General features: G+C 40.2%; 1 protein-coding gene and 1 long non-coding RNA gene across 2 annotated transcripts; both read left to right on the plus strand.

Moving 5' to 3' along the window:
- The first annotated feature begins 9384 nt into the window (after nucleotides 1-9384).
- Nucleotides 9385-9782, plus strand: LOC130178440 (uncharacterized). The gene is made up of 3 exons (XR_008829167.1): nucleotides 9385-9419; nucleotides 9508-9591; nucleotides 9738-9782. It is a non-coding gene; the product is annotated as an uncharacterized LOC130178440 (long non-coding RNA).
- Nucleotides 9783-10157: 375 nt separating this feature from the next.
- Nucleotides 10158-23114, plus strand: LOC130178696 (collagen alpha-4(IV) chain-like). Its single transcript, XM_056391143.1, has 31 exons — nucleotides 10158-10175; nucleotides 10320-10403; nucleotides 10723-10786; nucleotides 11409-11513; nucleotides 11788-11943; nucleotides 12309-12398; nucleotides 12601-12752; nucleotides 12857-12929; nucleotides 14498-14604; nucleotides 14712-14895; nucleotides 15012-15083; nucleotides 15305-15412; nucleotides 15568-15786; nucleotides 15964-16128; nucleotides 16294-16461; nucleotides 16748-16819; nucleotides 17313-17491; nucleotides 17876-17939; nucleotides 18207-18281; nucleotides 18452-18559; nucleotides 19003-19110; nucleotides 19425-19496; nucleotides 19794-19922; nucleotides 20342-20446; nucleotides 20589-20744; nucleotides 20822-20929; nucleotides 21244-21381; nucleotides 21539-21655; nucleotides 21841-22029; nucleotides 22146-22429; nucleotides 22525-23114. The coding sequence occupies exons 1-31, from the start codon at nucleotides 10158-10160 to the stop codon at nucleotides 22783-22785; spliced, it is 3930 nt and encodes a 1309-aa protein (XP_056247118.1). The 3' UTR covers nucleotides 22786-23114.
- The last annotated feature ends 12 nt before the right edge of the window (nucleotides 23115-23126 follow it).

Consider the following 23126-nt stretch of genomic DNA (forward strand, 5'->3'; position numbering starts at 1 on the left):
GACAGGTACTAGTGCAGGATAATATAGTCACATCAAACGTGAGAGTTTATACATTTAATTTTTATTACAAAAAAACATTGAGTCTACACTTTCATGCTACGCTAATATTGTGGTGTTTCATCTGCAGCACATGGCAACAAAGGACTTGAAAAATAAAACCATTTTGTAGAAAGTTATGTAAAAAGAAGTTGTTTTAAAATGGCAAAATGCAAAAGTCATTCATATTAAACCCCAGCACTGATGAATTTGAATGTTTACCATAGATAATAAATGATCCACTCACCCTGCTGCCTTTCACTCCTTCAAAGCGGCACCTTGATTTTCCACACTAAAAAGAAATTGTAACATTGTTCAATAAGTATTGTGTAAAAGGAAAACATTGTCCAATTAATTTCACATTATTTTAATTAAGATTGCAGTAATTTTTTATGTTTTCTGTCATGTCCTACTTTTGAAATCAAAACATATTTTCCCACTTGTGCACTCCCCGCTCCTCCTTTATGGTTAAATGTCCACCCCACGGCTTGGGAACCACTACAGTTACTGAAGGGAGTCCACTGATGTGAATGAGCAAGTGCAACTTTCACAGGCACTAAAAAAGTAGTTAAAGTGATAAGAAATAGAAGATGTACTGTGGGTTGTCTGTAGGAAAATAAAAGGTAAGCTGTAAGCTCCAGTATAATAAACAATTTCCGGTATAGCATTATTTCAGATGCATTACATGTGTAATTCATCTTAGTCATATAAAGACCCAGCCAAACAAAAATGGGGAGCACCGAGTCTGATACCATTTCTCTTATACCTTAAACCTGGCTTGTTTAATAGATGCCTTTTGCTCTATTGAATTAAATTTGCAAAGTGCACATGGCTATAACAGTGTCTGGGCTGGTACAGCAAATTTACACTTAATCATCATTAGTGACATTTGGGAATGATAACTGGTTCTAAATTATTTTATAATTAGTTTCCTCTATTGAATCAACTGATGTGGAGAGAGTATTTTTATACAAAACAAAGAGCTCACACTTGACAAATACTATTACTGCCTGTGTTTATTATGCACATTATGGTGGGAGGGAATTTCATAAACAAGTCAAGTTGGACCTCTCATATTTTTTGTAACACTTGAGGTTGCCTTCCTCTCATCCTTAACCTCTGTAGAAGTCCTAAACTTTGTCAGTTTGCCAGTCTCTCATATTTTTCTATGATTTCAAGCCACACGTTTACTTATGTGCAATATCCTTCTGCTACCTCATTACATAACATCTCGTTACATAACAACATACTTAACTAAGACATTTTTGCTTTACTGCTTAATGCATGTTTTGCTCTCCATCTTCCATTTCCTTTCCTTTTTCCATGAACTCCCATAAAAAGGCCCACCAACATTGCCCAGTGAAGAATATTGTACACACTGAACCTAATGTACAAACAGACCCCAAACAAACCCAATTTCTTCAAGATGTTTGCAGATAAGCATAGACACTTCGGTTACAAACAGACCACAGTGTTGTATATCAAAGTTCAGCCAGTGAAGAATGAACGGTGCTCACGTTAGACACAACAGGAAATACACAAGAAACCAAGTGTTACAGGATGATGCTCCTCTCCCATAAATGGTGACTTAGTGGATTTAGTATCTGGAAGTGCGAGTTATAGCAAGACAAAGGTCAACTTACTAAACTAAACAGTTTTGATAATTATTTTTTAAAATAAGTTAAAATGTTACTAGCACATTCCTTAAAAGATCAAAAGGGAAACATTTCTGCCATGGTAAAAGCTCTTTGGAATTGGATTCGTGTTGTGATGCAGTTCAATGTAGTTTTCTCTGAATCAATCACTGTAGCTCAGCAACAGCCCAATGTGTGCACAGTTTGAAATAAAAGCATAACTGAAAAAAAGACAGTCAGTACAGTCAGCGTATGAAATTTAATACCAGTCCACATGGGAGTCTTTGCTTTCGGCTAAATTAAAGCAGATTCATCTAAAATGTTCTGTCAATAATAGTAAAAAAAGAAACATCTTACATTTTTGGCTCCAGTGCCAATCAGCATCACAGCAAACAGGATCAGAGGAACTACAGGCACTGGCCTTCCCATTACTTTTCTTGCTCCAGTTAAATCAGAAACTCAGAGAACCACAGACACGCCAGAGGTGAAGAATGTATTTTTGAGCATCCTCCTCAGCAACCAGCCTTTTACAGTACACCCATCCACTGCTGTACTACAGGTGATGTAAGGTCATTGCTTCTGTTAGATCAAAGTTCTCCATCTGGGACAGACAGGCCAGCCCACAGAAGTTGTTTAACCTGATCATGAGGAAAGAGGCGGTCTGAACTGATGATGCGTCCAACCCCAATCATCCTGCTGCTCATCTCAGTCCCGGCACTAATAAACAGTAGCAGTTACTCAGTTTGGTTTTTACTGATACAGAGGCAGGAGATTATCCTGTGTGCAGCGCACCAAAGCCCTCATGAAGATTAATTTCAGCTGTTGAATTTGGGTGAGTTATGAACATTTTTGCATTATGTGCATGACGGACTGTTACCTGTAGAATACATGGTGTGAAAATTTAATGCACCAATAATTTCTTAATAGCTAGAATGATGTCATTGTTTTAAATGTAATTGTATGTACTACATTTTATCTTAAAGGAAGTTATTCTTTATGTAATGTTATGAATGGCCCATGGCTAACAGGTATCTTTGGTGTGTCATGCTTCCTTTTATCCACCACAGGGGGCAGCACTGAGGCCAACGCTCACCTGTTCAGCAGGCTGATGTGATGAAAGATGGGATCCTCATGTACTGTTGTGACTATGTCCCCTCTAAGGTGAGTCCCACTCCAACAATGTTGTTAATAATCAATAATAATAATCAATGATTAGCAATAACAGAGGTAAGAAATGCACATTATCATTCTGGTATCTGTAGTAGCACCAATATCTGATGATGTATTGTGTGATATCCTAATATGTTCCCATGTAAGAAAATGCAGACCGATGCATCTTTTCAACATTTAAAATTAAATTTTGTTGTTTACAAATGATGATTTGGTAAAATTTTAAAAGAAAATTAAATTGTTGATATAGAATGACACGAGTGCTGTTGTCACAACTAATATAATAATTAAAATATGTGCTTTCCTTAGCTGCAGTACATACATGTCACTGAGCCCAGTAACAATTTAAATATTTTACTCTTTTGTAAACATTTGTAAGGTATGTATCATAAAGGTGGAAGGAATTCACATCCCCTACTTAGTTAATCTATTTACCAGAAAACTAACACACTTCAAGCTTGTTTACTGAGGTATATAACACATCTGCATATTTGCATTCCAGTATATACTACGGCGTCATCTGCAGCGTGATGACAATTCAAGTAGACAGAATTTTTGCTGTTTTCCTGCTCTACGGATGGTACATTAGTTCTGTTGCACACAAGAGTAACAAACCATAAGCTAACGTGTAGCAGTTAATTTGCCACAAGGAATTGCATTTTTGCTTTTCTTGCCATATATTCTGAGGCTTTGTAGCATGTTGACAGTAAAACAGAGTTGTTAGGTAACTAGCAAGGATTTTAGGTTGCATTGCACACAAATAGGGTTTCTCTTTGTCACATAGTTTATATGGCAGTCATTTGTGATTATGTAAAGGTATTCATTAGCGGGGGCTGAATGGAACTACAGTTAATCTGTTACTATTGTTACATTTGCAGATGGATCCTTGTACTGGTAATCTTTGTGCAGCAGCTCAATGCAGTAAGTCTTTCCTTCTGGAGCTTCTACATACACGCACCAAGTAAAAACCTTGTAATAAATCATTTCAATACGATTTAGTTGTAAATATATGATACCAATAAAACGGTGTTGGGAAGGTTTCTTTTTAAATGTAATATGTTCCAGATTACAAATCACCCCTTTTAGAAAAAACTGTTTATTGCGTTTTAGTCACTTTTCATTAGTATTAATTTAGTCTGTTGGTGCCCAGACATTTTGACAATGCAATGACCTGTCCAAATGAATTTTTAATGAGAACACAATGCTGAATTAAGTTAGTGGTTACCTATCACCTATCTGACCCATGTTGTCCACAAATATGCCAAAAGAAGGCGTTACTGCTCCTGTATGGCCAAACGATGCAAAGCAGCAGAACAAATGATATATTCTACACATAAGCTTTTTAGCAAATAGAATATATGTAAACCCTTTGTAATCACCAACATTTTGATTAGTAACTGTGATTTAATTACATTTTTTCTCAGTAATTGTAACGGATTACACTTACATTTATTTTATAATGGAATTAAGTAATCCTGTTACATGTAACTAGTTCCCAACACTGTATTTGAGTATATTGTTCTATATGCTAAGAATTATCATTACGCATGTGCTTTCCTCCCAAACCCAGACATAAGAATTATTGTAAAAATTTATTGTAATCAAAACTCTATGCCAAAAACAACAATGTACACTTTCTTTGTTCTAGAGTTTGTTTTAGATAAACTGCAGATTATCCAAATTAGAATATGTTTCTGACAAGAGATTATGACCACTTTACAATATACCCCGTGTTACACTATGTACACTGCACAAGCTAATGCAACACAATACATCAGTGCATTGTGAAGCGTATCACGTTCAGTTTCTGTCGACACTGTTCAACTATATGTATGATTTATGTAAATGTAGGATTGGGGTGGACAAAACATTAGAATATAATGCAGTTCAATAAAACATCATCACATCTCATTATCACTAACTACAGTCTCAAAACTTAGCACAGAGTTGAGTCAAGGCTTTTTTGACACAAGCTGAACTATGGTTTCAACTTGATATTGGATTCTTGTGTTAAATGCACCATGTAAAGTTCAATTTACAAGTTTAATAAGTGTGCTCTTGACATCATTGTAAACGAGGTCATGCCCTCAATGATTCTTTGATATTTAGATAAAGGTTGAATGAATGAATAATTACATCTTAATTTTTGCAAACACTGCTCCTGCTGCAGTAGCCAGGAATGTAGTTTAGGTCTGTTACAAACAGTAATCCATCAATGTGAAGCCAGGATAGTCCTAAACCTGATGCTCTCAATGCACTTTTTAGGGTCACTGAGTGCACATAGCTTTCTATAGATCAGCATACTCCAGCTTGTTTATACATCCTGTCCTTAAATTCTCCAAAAGCCCAAATTTGAAGTACTTGACTCACCTGAAAACTGTAAATATTGCTTCCTGCGTGTTAACAGAATTTGTCACCGGGTCACAGGACTTGCTTGAGGTTTTAATGGTGAATAAATATTGTACACTAGTGCTAGACAGGCATATTTGCTGGGCTGACATACTGGCGTAGTTGGTTTATTGCACATATTTGTGTCAGCTGATAAAGTAAATAAACCAGTCAGTTGGGCTATACTATATGGATACCATCAGTATGTGTGATGGAGAAAACACATCTTTGTGCTTTATTAATAAACAGAAGAGTTAAACTGAAGTAATGGACATAAACATAAATAACCTTAACATCGTAGCTAGTAGTTTACCACTGCACTATGATAAATTGTTTTTAGTAGTTAAGCGTATTTTTCGCTTGGCACGCGCCAATACTTGACTGACTGAAAATAGTTTTAAGTTAACTTAATTTTTTTTTTCTTCCAAATTTCAGAAAATAATGTTTTCATGCAAATAATTACAAGGCAACATTCACAGCCAATTCATTTTTTTTTTAATTTATTAACACTTTTCACCTTTAGAGGAGGCCTTACATGTTGCTACAGTTTATGTAGCAACTATGTCTTACTTAGCACTTTGTGTTCCCAATTTGGCTAATGCACTGAATCTTAATGGCCTGTCCAAAACATAGCCAAGTGTGTATGTTTTTTTTTTTCTGACTGATGGAGATACCCCTGAATGTTTGGACCAAAAGAGAAAGTGGGACAGCTCTATCAACAGATTTGTGACTAAACTCGATTTCACCTGCATAGACTTTTCCAAATATTTAGTAAGCTTTGAAGAACATTCCTAAATGTTTGTGACACTGAGATCCCCACACTGTAAAACTCCCAGTACACACAGACACACACACAAATATCTGTGGGAATACTTTGCATCTTGAGGTGTTGATACACCGACTGCTTTTTCAGCAGGATGTCCGTGCAGTATGATAATGATGAGGCTCCCTGAGCTTTCTTTTTCATCAAGGTCAGGGCGTTCTTTATTTACCCAAGTCTATGTGAGAACACTGATTTGTTTAAAACTTTCTAATCAGGACTTCCCAGTCTCAACAGGGGAATGCGTTCATTGTCAAGGCTGATTCTCAAAACTGTTAAATATTCAGGAACGACAGAAATGCCCAAAACTATACGACCTTATCCGATGCGCCTGCCCCTACTTTGACCGCTTACTGTCATCTGCTCTGCTCAGACACACAGACACTCACACAGCCCCAGCCTGTCTGCTTCTCTTTCTCTTATGCAGTAATGGTCAGACTTTCTGCATTTAAGGCCTATGATTTGTCTCTGGTTGCCGTTCCAGGGGCGGATTGAGGGTCCATGCCAGGGAAGAGACTGCTCTGTATGTCAGTGTTTTCCTGTCAAAGGTGCACGGGTATGACCTCTTTATACTCATTTTGTTATATATTGGCAATATGTGTGTCATTAATCTGTGGGGAATGTTTTTGTTGACCTTTAATTCTGATAAAATGATCTTATATTTTCCCTGTCTTCATACCTAGCAGGACTAGCTACAGGAAAAAAAGGAATAAAATTTAAATTTAAAAGAAAGGCTTAGATTCCATGATTTGATAGATTTGTATTTACTAACGTTTTTTAATTAATTACTGTAGTAAAATGCTTTTGTGTGTGCAACATTATTGTGATGTTATTCAACTATCCAGGAGCAGTGACTAAAGTCTAAAAATTACATGATACACCAGCAGCCAAATCCTAACAGGATCACTTACAACAACAGTCTGAGTTAAGCTTTTATATACGTGAGTTTTCTCTTTCCAGGGAGCTCCAGGAAAGCGAGGGCAGCAAGGCCCCACGGGACCAATGGGACGAAGGGGACATGAGGGGCCACCTGGAGACAAGGGCAGGAGGGGAGCAGAGGGATCGCACGGCCCAGAGGGGCCCATAGGAGAACGTGTTAGTGCAATATTCATGTGCATGTTGTGTTTGTTGTGTTGTGAATATGCATGAAAATGCAACTAGTAATTAGTAATTAATAAGTCTGATTTTTTTTTTTAAATAGTTGTTTTTGTTGAAATTGAATAATGTTATCCACCCTAGTAATGAGTGAATGATATCTGTATCTTTTTAACCTCTCAGGGCAACACTGGTGTTCCTGGTTTTCCTGGTAATATTGGCTCATCAGTGAGTAAACTCCTTAAATTAGTAAATTCTCCTTTACAAATCAGAAAAAGTTACACACACTGTTCACACTGACAACAATAATCCCTTTGAGGTGGATAACCCTCTGAGGGAATCACATCAATTTCCCAAACCCTGTACAGCTCACCATGGAGTTAACAATACTGTTCGTGTCACATATTTTCCCACAATCTCTGCAAATGAATTGAGAATATACCTGGGATAACAATATCAGACACTATTCCATTTGTACATAATGTAATGTATAGTTCCCAGTTTTGTAACTGCCGAGATCATACATTCAAGATACAATACGGAAGGTTCCACATGAGATGGTGCAGTGATATGGAGCATGTGTCTGGTATGCCCTCTAGTGGACACACCAAGGTATACTGTAGATGTGGGCCTGGTTTCTATTCCCGCCCTAATGCAGCTGCCTCTTCACCACTCAAGTGTTTGTGTTTAATAAAAGCTTGAGTAGTTCAGCATAACCACTGTATAATTATGAAAAAAAAAAAAAATGTAAAGCATTTATTTTTATCGTTCTCAACTAGATTCGTAATTGTGAATTCTCTGACTCTAATACTGTGCAATTATACTTCACCTCCATAACTGCACGATTTTGATCAGGGTTACCCTGGAGCAGGCGGCGAGCCTGGTTTGCCAGGATTGGATGGCTGTAATGGGACAAGGGGTCAACCAGGGATCCCTGGTGTTCCTGGTTTCAATGGTCTCCGTGGGCCGCCGGTGAGTAGAAGTCCCATTCTGATGTTTCTGTCTGCCATTATTCAGTCAGGAGTGAGACATTCAGATGTCGTCCTCTGGCCTTTTGACTAGGTTTACAGGTTTTAACCAAGTTATGCAGTAAAGTAAAGTAAGTAAAAGGCTAGATAATGAAGGTTATGTTCATTTTGTTGGACAGTTCTGCAGCATACAATTTAAAGACAAACAAAGCCTGATCTGATTAATCTGGATTTCTGTTAGGATGATAATGAATTATTAATAATTAAATAATCTAATTTAATTGAATAATCAAATATATACTACAAATATGACCACTGGATGTTGACAACCAAACATTGACAAGAATTTTTATATTGTCCAATACCAACTTTCTGTTGGAAACTTTATATCCATTTATAATGTCTCTAATATCAGAATATCACTGTCTCTTCTTTTCAGGGATTAATTGGACCTAAAGGAACTAAAGGAGAGCCTTTGCAAGGCGCCCTTCCGGGACTTCCTGTAGGTTCTCCTACACAAGAAAAGCTCACCTTTCACCAGCTCAAAACCCCTTGCTATTTATGCAGTTCCATAATTATTTAAAATTAACCATGTGTGTAAAAGTTCTCATCTTCATGTCTCATCTTCTGTTCCTTTCATCTTACAGGGGGAGCGTGGGAGAGATGGAGAACATGGTTTACCTGTATGTGCATTAGTGCACTATTTTTCTTTATTATTATTATATATAATATATAAAGCATGGATTAAATATTCTAAATCTTCCACTCCCTGCATGGTTAGGTCGAATGGAATTGATGTTTACTTTTTTTTTTAAACATATAATTGTGTGAAATTTTTTTATACTCAGGGAAGGAAAGGAGACATTGGACATCAAGGCTACACTGGCCCTCCTGGTCTTAATGGACCTGAGGTAAAAAAAATCTCACTTTTTTTATTTATGTAGGTTATGACTTAACTACAAGATTGTGTATTACTGTATGTTATTGCACATTACTGCACATGCACGGTATGAATTAACCATTAATAGTCATGATTTGCATCACAAGAAGAGATGCAGTGTTTTATATGTAAAAAACTGTGTGTACATGTGTGATTCCATTTAGGGCTTGGCAGGACCTAAAGGTGTCAGAGGACTACCAGTGAGTCACCTGTTTCCTAATCTTTGGCAGTGCATGCTGTAACAAATATATCATTGTATGCATACAAACATATGTCATGCACAAAACCTTACTAAACTAAACTTACTACAACTGGTTGTTGTGTAGGGAAACCCTGGAGGATCACTGGCAGGGGATAACGGTGACGATGTATGAAACCATTTTGGTCTTTGACAACTATGGGCCGAGTTTTTGCGCTGTGTGCATGTGTCTTCACCTCTTTAATTCTATATTCCAGGGTGAGCAAGGCCCACCTGGCCCCCCAGGAGTAGAAGAAGTCATAGAATTTCCTCCAGACTTTCTTCCTCCCAAAGGTTACAAGGTGAAGGCAAAGCCCTCGTTTGTATTTATGAAAGACTGCTGATTTTGTACATAGACTATTCCAACTTACTTTGTTTATAATTTAAATGTTAACTCTACCTTCTCCATACTGTATTTTTGCATTATTTTTTCCTTTCTTCTTCTCAGGGAGATAGGGGTCTTCCTGGACCATGTGGACCAAAGGGCAAAAGGGTGAGTTTTATTATAAGTCTCTTTTTAAGACTGACTGTTATGGTATCACTTATTCTTAACTGTAGGTATTTTTCTTAACCATTAGATTATTTTATAATGTTATATTTTATGTTTTGGATATATTTACTTTCATTTTCAATTTTATTGTAAAGTGCTTTGTAACCTGTTTTTGAAAGGTGCTATATAAAGTATTATTTTTATAGATGCTAATATATGTTAGCATACAGGAACGTCTGAGATAGAGAAAGGCATTTGATTTGATTTTTGGTCTTATCAGAGTGATATAGGAGACTACAACAGAGAAGAAATTAAAGGGGAGCAAGGAATCCTTGGGTTTCCTGGAAATCGGGTAGGTGACTGAAATCTGACTGCCACATGATTTTAGACAAACACGTGCATACACAAACAGTATTTTTAACGGCACTGTTTGTGCTCCAGGGTCTTTTAGGAACTCGTGGTAGAACTGGAACAACAGGACCTCAGGTATACCTGTCATATGATTAAGCCTTCCCTTGTGTTACTGTACTATGCCACTAGTTCAGGTTGAATACAGTGATACATTTTCAGGGTCTGCATGGAGAGAGGGGACTACCAGGCCTCATTGGAAGAATTGGTCCAAAGGTGAGCTTTGCAAAGACATCTAAGCAATCTGCTTAATAATTTGAATGAAACGTGTGTCAGGTGCTAACAGAAGCAAAGTTTCAGTGGAAACACGGGGGATAGACATGGATGTATATTCTCCAGCAGGATAGATGCTTGTTGGCATCTTTGCTATACAATCATTACTTGTCTACTGCCCTCTTGTGGTTGTTCAGTTGGACAGTCACATTTATTGGCCCACACCAGTGATTCCTGATCACTCTTCATCTTTAGAAATATTACGAACATCACATTTTCTGTTTAAGAATATGGTTTCTGGTTCTGTCCTTGCATTCAACAGGGCTACCAAGGAGATCCAGGTCTCCCTGGTCCCACGTACTTTCATAATGGCAGTGATGCCAGAGGTGAGACCACTGCAGAAACTACACTATCCACACTAGTTGAACTAAGTGTGACCGCTGGTAGCACTGTCCCATTCTAGATTTTTTATTTGTAATATAAAAATGAATTAAAGTCCATTCGTTTAAAACCTTGTTCTTGCTGTTTTGGCTTATAAACTGCAACATTAGTATACTGATAAAAACAAAGTTCTCTCCACTGGAAATAGCTCTACAGTCCAGTGGGGTGATTAAAGTATATTCCACCCATAATCTGTGTTTTGAGTGACAATGTCTCACTGACTGGAGGGTTGAAAGGTGGCTGTGGAATGTTTTTATTTCCAAACTGTGGTCAACTTGAATCCTCTCAGTTACCGCAGATTCAAAAAAGCATCAAAATGAATTAAACATATGAACTATGGAAACATCTCAAACCCCTCCTGTCCAATTTTTATCTATCCGTATGTTCACAACAGTCATTTTTTCATCAAAACATTGCTTTTTATAAATCAGTTAAATGAAATGGTCTGCTACAGCATTTTGCTTGTAAATGCTCAGCCCCTCCTGTTCAGTTAGTAAATAACCATCATTACACTCGTATAATAAAGCATCTCAGACTTTTTCACAATTCTGTATCTGTATGTTTCAGGTGCTAAAGGTGAATATGGGTATCCAGGAGCGTCTGGACTCCCAGGAGACCCCGGGGAGATGGGCATGCATGGACCTCCTGGCCCATCAGGGTTAACAATACTAGGTACCAGAGTTCAGCCTTTGTCTCTGTTCTCTGTCTTTCAGGTTGCTTGTGTCTTCAAGTACTATACATCACTGGGTATATTATTCAGTCTGGTCAGGATTTGATCTATTTCTTTGCTCATGCTGGTAATCATAGTTCTGATTAGCTGTTCATTATTACCACAAAGTCACTGACACAACTCAGGACTCAAGCAGATTCTACTTGAATCATGGAAAATACAAAATGCCAATCCTACCTTATCTGAAGGGTCGCATCATCTCTCACTCCTTTCTAGTGGCGCCAGGTCTGACTGGTCCAACAGGGCCCCGAGGTCCAAAGGGCTACAAGGGCGAACCAGGGAGGTATGAAGAAATCAATCCATTCCCAGGACAAAAGGGAATTAAAGGGCTCCCCGGACCTAAAGGTGTCACAGGCCGCCCTGGTCCTCCAGGTATATCTGTTCTCACCGAGAACACAGCACATCAGAGTTTCTTATATGTTAGTTAATGTCAAAAATATAATTTCATTATATTCGTGACATGATGTTCACTTGTCAAATGTTTTTGTGCGTCTTCATTTCTGTTTAGACTTACCTTGTGATTTATGTGTGTGTGTGTGTGTGTGTGTGTGTGTGTGTGTGTGTGTGTGTGTGTGTTTGTACTTGTGTGTTAATTGTATGGCAAACTTTACGGGATCTGATTAGGATGTGGAGGTGAGTTTGGGATTTTAAAGAAGTTAGCTCATACTCAATTATGCATTCAAATTACTTGCTTAATCATTTTAGTTTATGACAATATTTGTGGCTGGCTCCTGCAGATTATTACTGTGAGCCTGGTTACCCTGGCGAAGATGGTGACCCAGGATCCCAAGGACCTCCTGGACACAAAGGGCTGAGAGGAATTAAAGGTGATCTGTGACTGTTCGTGTGCATCAGCTGATCCCACCAGAGATTATGTTCTTCTCTGCGCCTACTGACCTGTGGTAGAATCTGAAATCATCCTGTGGGAATTCTAGAACTCAACTCAAACAGATTTGTGATGTAGAGTTTACAGTATTTGAAAGCGATGAATCATAGTCATACATTTTCTGCCATCCATGTCTCCTACAGGTTGTGAAGGTGGATGTGAATGTACATCTGGTGGGGGAAGAATAGGGCCCCCTGGTCCACTTGGTTTTCCAGGACCTCCAGGGTTACCTGGAGCTCAAGGACTTAGGGGGGACCCAGGACTTCAAGGAGATGATGGACCAAGAGGACCACAAGTAGGCCTAAGGATAGCAGGACTCAAACTAGATAATTAATTGCCATTTCTCAAAATGTGTTTTAAAGTCTGTTCTTTTCTGTGTGACTTTGTGTTTTCTTCTAGGGCTTTCCAGGACTTGCTGGTGTAAATGGACAGAAGGGTCAGAAAGGTGACTCTTTAGTGTTGGGTGGTAAAGGTGAGCACTTGTCAGCGCCAAAACTCTAATATACACAGTGTTATTATACAAGCAGAGTTTTGTGTCATAGGCGTTTTAAATACAAGCTCTAGGGAGGATGGGATAAATCACAAGATGTTACCCCATTACATTTAGATTACATTACAGTTACTCATTTGACAGACACTTTTATCCAAAGCAACTTACAAGTGAGGAGAAACACTGAAGCTTCAATTCAGTAGAGACCTTGGTGTAAGTACTAAGTACTACATCTATTCAGTAAGTGCAAGGAGATCAGGTTAATAAATGCACTGAAATTGCATAGTAAGTGCTAGTTAGGCATGTTGGGGTGTTATAGGTGTAAGGAGAGAAGGTGCTCTCGGAAGAGATGAGTCTTGTCTTGTCAAGAGATACTTGTAGACAGAGATGGATGCACCTGCTCCGATAGCATTCGGTAGCTTATTCCACCACTGGGGAACCACAGACGAGAACAGTCTGGACTGCGTTTGCCTTGTGTGCAGGGATGGCAATGCCAGACAATATTCTTTGGAGGAACGCAGTTGCCGAGAACAAGCATAAGCCTGTATGATTGAGTTCAAATAGATGGGTGCAGACCCAGACATCATTCTGAAGGCAAGCATGAGTGACTTCAATTTGATTCGGACAGCCATGGGTAGCCAGTATAGGTCGATGAGCAGCAGAGTGACATGTGCCCTTCTGGGTGATCGAAGACCAAATGGGCTGCTGCTTGCTGGACCATCTGTAAGGGTTCCACTGTGTGTGAAGGGAAGCCCACAAGTAGGGCATTGACTGGGAGACAGATGCAACATGGGCAGTGAAGGAGAGCTCGTCATCAAACATGACACCCAGACTTCTCTTCTTGTTCTATTTTCTTTCTGCAACACTGAGATAGGTATGCAGCTTTCAGATGATGTCAGTCAACCATGGGTGAGGCATGTTAGAACTAGCAGGTTTGATAAAGAACACAGGCTATCCAGGTATGAGGTCAGACTAGAGCAGAGAGACTCCATTGATACCATTGATGTATAATGAGGAAAATGTGTTAAGAGAAGGTAGAGCGGAGGAGAAGTGCAGTGGAGTGAAAGCCAAGGCGGTGGGATGGACGGCAGTTCTTCACACGAGGACGGCTACACACGAGGGCCGACACTTCCACTGTCATTTCAGCGACAGTCTATATCAAAATAGCATTTGCTTCATTGAACACAGCCGTTCCTGCATCAGGACTGATTGCATGCAGCATGCAGAAATAATGCACAGTTGACGTGCTTCCCAAGTATTAGCAAGGACTCAGTACACAGTAATATCTGTGAGTAAGATAATAAGAAGTAGTGCTTGCGTTACAACTGCAGCCTCCACCTCCTTACTCCATTTTTATGTAACCATATAGTAAACCAATCACAGTGCACTGTGTTCTGCACAGTCTTTCCAGTACAATAGTAGACTTAAATAGAAAGTAAGTTGTCACTTTGTGCTTGTGGTCAATTTAAAAATAAAGACCTTTGTTTAATAAATGTCTATGCGAAAGCATTTATAGCCTAATATCTACTGTTTCTTCTTGCTGCTGATAGGTGCCAAGGGTGACCAAGGACTGTCTGGTCAACAGGGCCCTCCTGGAGCAACAGGTAGGCCAGGACTGGATGGTCCCCCTGGCCATTCAGGAGACCCTGGACCACCAGTGAGTGTGTACACTTTAAATACCGTAGATATAATTTGTGGAAGAGATAAAACTTAAAATGTTTAATTACATGTAAAAATGTTGCCCTTTGTTACACAATTTTGCAGGGTGCTGGATATCCAGGATTACCTGGTCCCAAAGGTGACCCTGGGGTTGTTGGACCCAAAGGTTTTCCAGGGATCGTAGGCCCCACAGGTCTTGGTACTCCCGGCCCCATAGGGCCACCTGGACCTAAAGGAAATCCGGGACATACTGGCCCCCCAGGAATTCCTGGACGACCAGGCCCTCCAGGTCAGAGTCTGGATTAATTTCAGAGATTCTCAGTTGGCTTTAACATACCCTTTCCACATTAAGCCAGGTGTCATGGGCTCAAATAGCATGTTGTAGCATGTTATTTCTGTCATCAGGTGAAATTGAGGAATGCTGTCATGAAATTGAGATTGGGTCACCTGGTACTAAGGGTGAGCGAGGCATCCCAGGTAAGTCTTACAGGTGTTGTAATGTTATGATATCTTAAAAATATATAAACAAATCATGGCGATTGCTACATTGTTAAGTTCAGAGAAAAGTTGCATCTTACCACTTTTTTCCAGCAATTTAAACTAATAAATCATATGCCATGAAAGAAAAGGTTTATGATCCTTGAAAAACCGTCGACCCATATTGCCATTCAACTTAGTTTATATTTGGTGCTGTGTAGGGATTCCAGGTGAGCCAGGGAGAGATGGTTTTCCCGGAATTCCGGGACACCAAGGTGTTAAAGGCATGAAAGGAGATGATGGTGATTATGTAAGCCCTGGACTGCCAGGTAATGGTTCTCTAAAATGTTGTCAAATTAAAATGAGTTTTTTTGCTCCTTATTACACTACGCTTGTGGGTCATCAAGCATCCAGTTAATGATTAATTAATTATATAATTAGGAGGGTTGTTTGTATGCTTATAGGTCTCTCTTATTTGTAAAAGGACCTCCAGGTTTAAATGGGGATCCAGGTGACCATGGTCCTGTTGGGGATAGCCTGGATGGCCCTCCAGGCTCTCCTGGGTTATCAGGACTCCCAGGCAGGAAGGGTGCCCCAGGAGATGCCCTCTTTGCCAGTCAAGGTGCCATTGGCCCACCTGGCCACCTTGGGGCAGTGGGGGCAAATGGACCTCGTGGCTTTCCTGGAAACCCAGGGTCTCCAGGTAAATTTAGTTTATATTAGGTGAAGACAAACAAACCACCTGACAGGTTAGGCCTTAGTTAATGTGTCCCGTATTACAGAAAAAACTGTGTAGATACAGTATACTGTAAGTACCTGGGATGTGCTATTCTCTACTGTTTATTGGAATTGTTTAACCACTGGTGCTTTGGAATCACAGGCATACAAGGCCAACCTGGACAACCAGGCCGTAAAGGAGAGCCAGGATTCAATGGTGACCCTGGTGCCACTGGTTTCCCAGGCCCACCTTGTACTATTTGTGACCTGCATGGAGTTCCAGGCCCTCCAGGACTTCGAGGAAACCCTGGACTGATGGGAGTACCAGGTGAGCATACAGCAGCAGCAGGATAAATTATGGATGTGATGCTGACGCTTCGAGTGTCCCTTAAGTCAAGACTAGTAACAGACTACAATCATGCATATTTTGCTGTGTAGCTATATAACCATCCATTAACATATTTCTCTCATCAACTTTTATAATGTGGCATAGGCTACCATGGTCAGAAGGGTTTAAAGGGACATATAGGTCCACCTGGTCATGGACAGAAGGGTCCTCGAGGTTTCTCTGGCCCTCCCGGTGTACCAGGCCCACCTGGACCAAGAGGCATCACTGGCTCTCCAGGAGATCCGGGGCTTGATGGCTGGCCAGGACCAAAAGGTGAACAAATGCTTTCCATTTTTACTTGGTCATTCAAAATCATGTAAACTCTTTTCAGCATAAAATCCAAACATATAGGTGCTTTTGTTGTTGCCTTAAGCTTAGCTTGCTTTTATTAACCCAGTCAGCTGAACCTGTACCTCTGAACACGGTACCTCCAGACCCTGACAGTGATCACATCATCGGACCACCATGTTTCCCATCACCAGCAGTGATGTTACAATGCTTTATATCTGTAAACTAGTCTGTCCTGATTCAAATGACATTTTCCTTTCAATTTATCTAGGTGAAACGGGCTACCCTGGCAGGGCTGGAGCAAGAGGTATATCAGGTCGTCCTGGACCCCCAGGGCCCAGAGGTAAACAGGGAGAGAGAGGCTTTAATGGTCAACCAGGTGACACAGGAGACCCAGGACTGCCTGGTAATAAAGGTAGGAATCTATAAATAGTGGCTAAGACTAAGGATGATTGTGGAGGGAAAAAAGATGAACCACACAACGTAGGTGCTGTTTTATTTAGGTAATTGAATTATATTTTCAGTGTACTTTATGATGCAGCCTGGCATGTATTTCATCTCAACTTTGTGATCTGTTCAGGTTCAACTGGTCTCCCAGGACTACCAGGCCAAACGAGTGTGAATTTGATAAAAGGCTCAGCGGGACTTTCAGGAAGAAAGGGACAAAAAGGCCAACAAGGACTTGCAGGCATGGAGCTGTCACTTCACTTACATATCTTTTTTGGATAGGATGATTTTTGAATTCCCACTAGTAGTGTGCCACTTCACTAGATTGACATATACAATGCGATAACCAGTCTAAGTACTACATTTCTGATTTCTTTTGTCCCTTACAGGCTCAAAGGGCATAAGGGGAATACCCGGTGACCCAGGGCCTGATGGACAGCTTGGTCCGGAAGGGTGTAAGGGCAGCATTGGTGCTCCAGGCAGGTCAGGAATACCAGGTCCTCCTGGACACCCTGGAATCAAAGGTTTCCCTGGTCCAAGGGGAAATCCTGGGCATGGTGGAGATCCGGTACACAATTTAATGTATTAATATTTCTGTGACAAGTGTCTGTGCTCAGTTTTTTGTATCTGTCCAGTCTCTACCCAGAGACACTAAAAATAGCTGCCACTTGCATCATGTTCAATAAAACTACAAATAATGCACTCACACTATAAACAAAATTACATGCTCAACATGAGACAAGCAGCATATCATTTCTGATCTTTCTGAAAGTCTGTAATGTGTATTGCCTGACACATCATCTTTTCTCCAGCATGGATTAATTAGTTTGATAGTCCTCGATTGCCTATGCTGTCTTTCTACTCTTGAATGTAGCTTTAATGTACATAATTCATTATATGTCAGACTCAGAAGTGATGTTAAATAGTTTGAATGTGTTGATGTCTGTAATAGGGAGATCCAGGGCCTGCAGGACAAAGGGGTATACCTGGGCTACCAGGATTTCCAGGTGCCAAGGGTGAGTTATAAAACAGGATAATGTGTTTCATAAAACTGGTATATACTGTATAGCTAAATTCAAGTCAAGGGGGGAAATATACAACAGGATGTGAACCTACAGCAATATGGGATTAACAATTGGCAATTTTGTCTGGTGTATTAAAAACATTATGATATATTGTTATTATAAATGCAAAGAAAACTCCAGTGAAATGAAGTGAAATCTCTCTCAGGATTTCATACATGTTTCATTCCGTTGGACTGAACCTGTCCAAATCTGTTCCAGGGGATCCAGGACAGTCTTATGGACAACCTGGTCCACCTGGACCCAAAGGATTTCCAGGGGAAAATGGACCCAGTGGTGAGTTAAGAAAATGCCACACTGAACGGAAGAACTACTTTGAAAATACTTCAAATGATGAAGAGGGACTAGAAAATCATTAAACAATGTCTTGAAGGAGGTCTCCTAGACTACATTAAGTGTATATTTAACTGGAAATATATTTATATCCACAAAATGATGTCTTCCAGCACCCAGAGGGATTCCAGGAGATCCAGGTGACCCAGGACTCAGGGGAAGGCCAGGACAGCCTGGACAACCAGGCACTCCGGGGGAACCAGGAAGACAAGGAGGACTAGGTGATTTTCAGTAAAATTTGAATCAGATAACTAATGTACTTTTAACACTGCTAAGGTTCATCTTTGAACTTATGAATGCTGACTCATGATGAGATTCAGGAGAATAATAAGAACTTGCACTGTGTCCTGATATATCACACAGTTGTATATCATTAGAAAAATAAATAAAGTAAGTAATGGCATTGTGCGAGTAACCTGGATAATTTGCTCTCAAATCATATAGTGTAAAGCTCACTTACATTTGGATTTAGATATAAAATAAGTGTAATTCAATGGTGTTAAATAGCTCCAGGTAAGCATTTTGATTCTTACAAATTATTTACTGCTTTAGCCATTAAAACAATGACTCAGTTCTTAATCTTCTGTTTCATCCCACAAGTAATTTGAATTTTGTGCTTTAGGTATACATGTTGTTTTGTGCAATTACATGTGTGTTTCTACAGGCTTACCCGGGCCTCATGGCCCACGAGGCCTTCCAGGTTTTCCAGGTATTCCAGGTGATCATGGAGGTCTGGGACCATGCGGTCCACCTGGCCCATATGGGCCTCAAGGTACTAAAACAATATCCATTGTCTCTCCCATTATTGGATAGGCAGGGCACGCACACATGCACACACACGCAATCACCTCACCTCACCTACCATAAGGAAAGTCAGAGACACAACTGTTAGATGTGGACAATGGATGGATAACAAAGGCTGTACTTATTTTGTTTTCCAGTAACATTTCTGAAGACACATTGAGACAAGAGAAAGCATATACTGCAATTAAAAAATATCGGTGTGTTGTGCCAAAGATAAATGTATTTGAGTACTGAAGACACCAAACAAGATGATTCTTGTGTTGTATTGTGATCTTATGTTAGGGCCCCGTGGACCACCAGGTCTGGATGGATTGAATGGGCTAAGAGGGCCAAAAGGGATGAAAGGAGGATGTGGTAAGAGGGATAAAAAAAGTTTAGCAATAGTTTTTCCTCATGTCTTTTTTGGAGCTTGTACTATTGGTGTTGATTTTTCTTCATATAGAATAAAGTAAATGTGTCTGTTTAGGACACAAAAGTTACTTTAGATAGGAATACTTAAGTTTAATGTCAACAAAATCCTATTCATTATTTATTGTTAACTTAATCCTAAAGGTGTAAATAGTTTCATTATGTTAACTCCATGCATGAGTAAATGTGAACACATGCTACAGTGTAATACTGTTCTTAAATGTACTCATTTATCACTTCAAGGCAAAGCTATTCATGGCCCTCCAGGACCAGATGGTTTTCCTGGGCCCAAAGGCCTGAGGGGCCGCCCAGGCCCTCCAGGAGACTATTTTACTTGGCCCAAAGGCCCAAGGGGCCTTCCTGGTGACAAAGGTATTATATTTATTATTATCAATAGTGCATCTGCTTCACCAGTCTATAAAGATGGGAGACAATACACATTTAATTAAGTCAAGTCATATCCTGGATTCACTCATACCATAGAAATTGCTTTAAAATGTAGAAATGATGAAAAACTTGAAGAAAAACTAAATACTGTTTGTCTCTGTCTACTGTTTGTTTATTTAATTCAGCTCAAACTAAGTTGTTGTATATTCACAGTACCATCGGTGTAAGTCAAATAAAAAAGCAGTAGTCTATCATGGTTTCTCAGATTGTATTATGTTTTTATTATCATTTCATGACTTCCTTTATGCTGTTTGTCATTCTTCATTTGTTGAGTGTGGCTACAGCTCCACTCCTCTATATATTCTGTGAGAGAGGGAATTAACCTTCTGTATTTCTTCCCTCAGGTCTTCCAGGTTTACCAGGGGAACCTGGTTACCCTGGCAAAGACTGCACATCTTCACCAGGACCCTGTGGAGATATAGGATATGAAGGACCTCCAGGACTCCCAGGTGTGTGTGTGTGTGACTATTTATGTTCATGTTATGTCTACATTTTTTTGTAGCCACATTTAGGAAAGAACATTGTGTGGATTTTTGTGCATGTCCTTTTCATCTGTCTGTCCACATCTGGGATTTTGTAATTGATTATTAGGTCCTCCTGGGAAACGGGGCCCTCCAGGCCGCAGCATTTTGTCCATAGGAGACCCAGGACCCAAAGGTTTCCCTGGGTTACCTGGTCGTAAGGGAGATAGGGGCTTCCCAGGACCTCCTGGACCTCAATACAAACCTGGCTTTGACGGTCCAAAAGGTAGATTACAGTGTAAGACTGCTGCCATCACTCACCATCCACTTGAATGCTCTCTAAATGTTGCTGAACGTTGACAGGTGATAAAGGTCGCAGTGGTACCAGGGGTGCTCCAGGACCCAAAGGTCAGCAAGGCCTACCTGGGCCCTGGGGTCTCAAGGGACAAACTGGCCCAGCTGGAGAAACAGGTGAGTGACACTGAGGCTAAGTGATACATGGATCATTTTTTAAAAACATTTTACTTTTTCTCTTTCTTTCTGGGCTTTTCACAATAGAAGGTATCAGAAAACATGGAGAGTGGAGGGCAGGTGAAAATGTTATTTGAACAAGATAAACATGGGTTGAGATTCTTCATATTAGATATTTATTTTACCATTAGTTTATAATTAAGTTTATAATTAACTGTAAGTAAATCATTTATTATAAGCTTATTCTAACCCATTCAACACTACTAAAATGTTGGGATGGACATCTGGTCATCTGTACATTATGTTTTTACCAGGTGTCAAAGGTGCTCCCGGTGATTCCATCAGACTATGTGCAGAGAAGGGTCCTTCTGGCCTTTCAGGACCACGTGGTTCCCCAGGATCTAAGGGATTCCCTGGCGATTTGGGTCCTCCTGGATCTCCAGGACATAAAGGCAAGATAGTCTAATATATTATCAATGTGTACACTGTGTCTGAATTGATTTGTATTGTGTTTTTTTTTTTTTTTTTTTTTTTTAAATCATCATCAGTTGTCTGTATGCGTCTGTGTGTATATATTTGTTCTTGTTTCTTTGTATCTGTGGGTTCCAGGAGAGAAGGGTTCTATAGGGTCTGTGGGCTTCCCTGGTCTACCAGGTCCTGCTGGTCCTAATGGTCCTGTCGGAGACCCAGGAGAAGCAGGTCAGCGAGGATTTACTGGACCTCAAGGTGAATAACCAGACGCAATCATGGAACAATCCCAGAATTTTTTCTATTTAATCCAGTGGCAGGATGGTAAAAATAAAAGTCACGTGTTGCATACAAGAAACTCCAAAAAAAACTGCTCTTGTGTTAGCTCTTATCCTCCCTCCATGTCACCCACTTGCTACTTGTTCATCCCCTCTATCCTCAAGGTATCCCAGGTGCACCGGGTGATCCAGGTGGGCCAGGCTGTAGGGGGGCACTGAGATCAGGCTTCCTTTTGGTTATTCACAGCCAGTCAGTTAAGGTGCCGCTGTGCCCTGCAGGCAGCAGTCAGCTTTGGGCGGGCTACAGTCTGGCGTACTTGGAGGGACAAGAGAAGGCTCACACACAGGACCTGGGTAAGGGTCTGCATAAAGTGATGCTTTTGTTGATGTCCTGAGTTTTTTTCATAGAAAGAACTTCTTCTTGTTTCTCTTAAACCTTCTCTCTCTTCTTCAACCTGCTCTCTCTGTAGGCCAGGCTGGCTCCTGCCTCCGCGTTTTCTCCACCATGCCTTTCTCCTACTGCAACAAAGCTGCCTGTCACTACTCCAGTCGCAACGACAAATCCTATTGGCTGTCCACCACTGCTCCCATACCCATGATGCCCCTGTTCGGCCAGCACATCAGCCAGCACATCAGCCGCTGCGTTGTTTGTGAGACAGTTTCTCCCGCAGTGGCTTTTCACAGCCAGGATCAGACGGTTCCTGCATGCCCACCTGGCTGGAGGAGTCTGTGGACGGGTTACTCTTTCATTCTGGTGAGCGCGTTTAAAAAGCTTGATTGTGTGGATGAAAAAAAAATGCCATCAGCTCCTCTGAATGTCTTCTTGCTGCTTCTTCCTTTCTCCTTCAGCACACTGGGGCAGGTGATAAAGGGGGCGGCCAGTCTCTGACCTCTTCTGGAAGCTGCCTTAAGGATTTCAGAACTCATCCCTTCATAGAGTGCCAGGGCCCACGAGGCTCCTGCCACTACTTCACCAACCTCTACAGTTTTTGGCTGACTACTGTGAGTCAGACAGAGCAGTTTAACGCCGCGACGCCCGACACCATCAAAGCAGCCGACCAACAGCGACGCAAGGCCAGTCAGTGCCACGTCTGCCTCAGAGAAAAATAAAGGTCTTCTCGTCACTTTTAGTATCAAAACCTGATTCTGATCACCACTCAGGTCTATATTTAGATTATATTTAGTGACAAATGGCAATTTATACCGTTACTTTTATCTGAACGACTTTTCTTTTTTCTTTTTTTTCATAAACTACTGCTTTTGTGTCATTATTTAAATAAGGTGCTATTTCTAAAGAAAAAAATGTTTTAATAGTTGATCATTTTGCTGCTGTACTCTAAGCTTTTGTATTCACCCACTTTTTCAGATGGTGTTCTTCATCCTTTATGAGAAATAGTAAAAATATCCTTCCTTCTTTATTTAAGTTGTGCACCTCAATTAAAATGTTTGTA

The sequence above is a fragment of the Seriola aureovittata genome, chromosome 12 (genome assembly GCF_021018895.1).
Source record: "Seriola aureovittata isolate HTS-2021-v1 ecotype China chromosome 12, ASM2101889v1, whole genome shotgun sequence".
NCBI classification, from domain to species: domain Eukaryota; kingdom Metazoa; phylum Chordata; class Actinopteri; order Carangiformes; family Carangidae; genus Seriola; species Seriola aureovittata.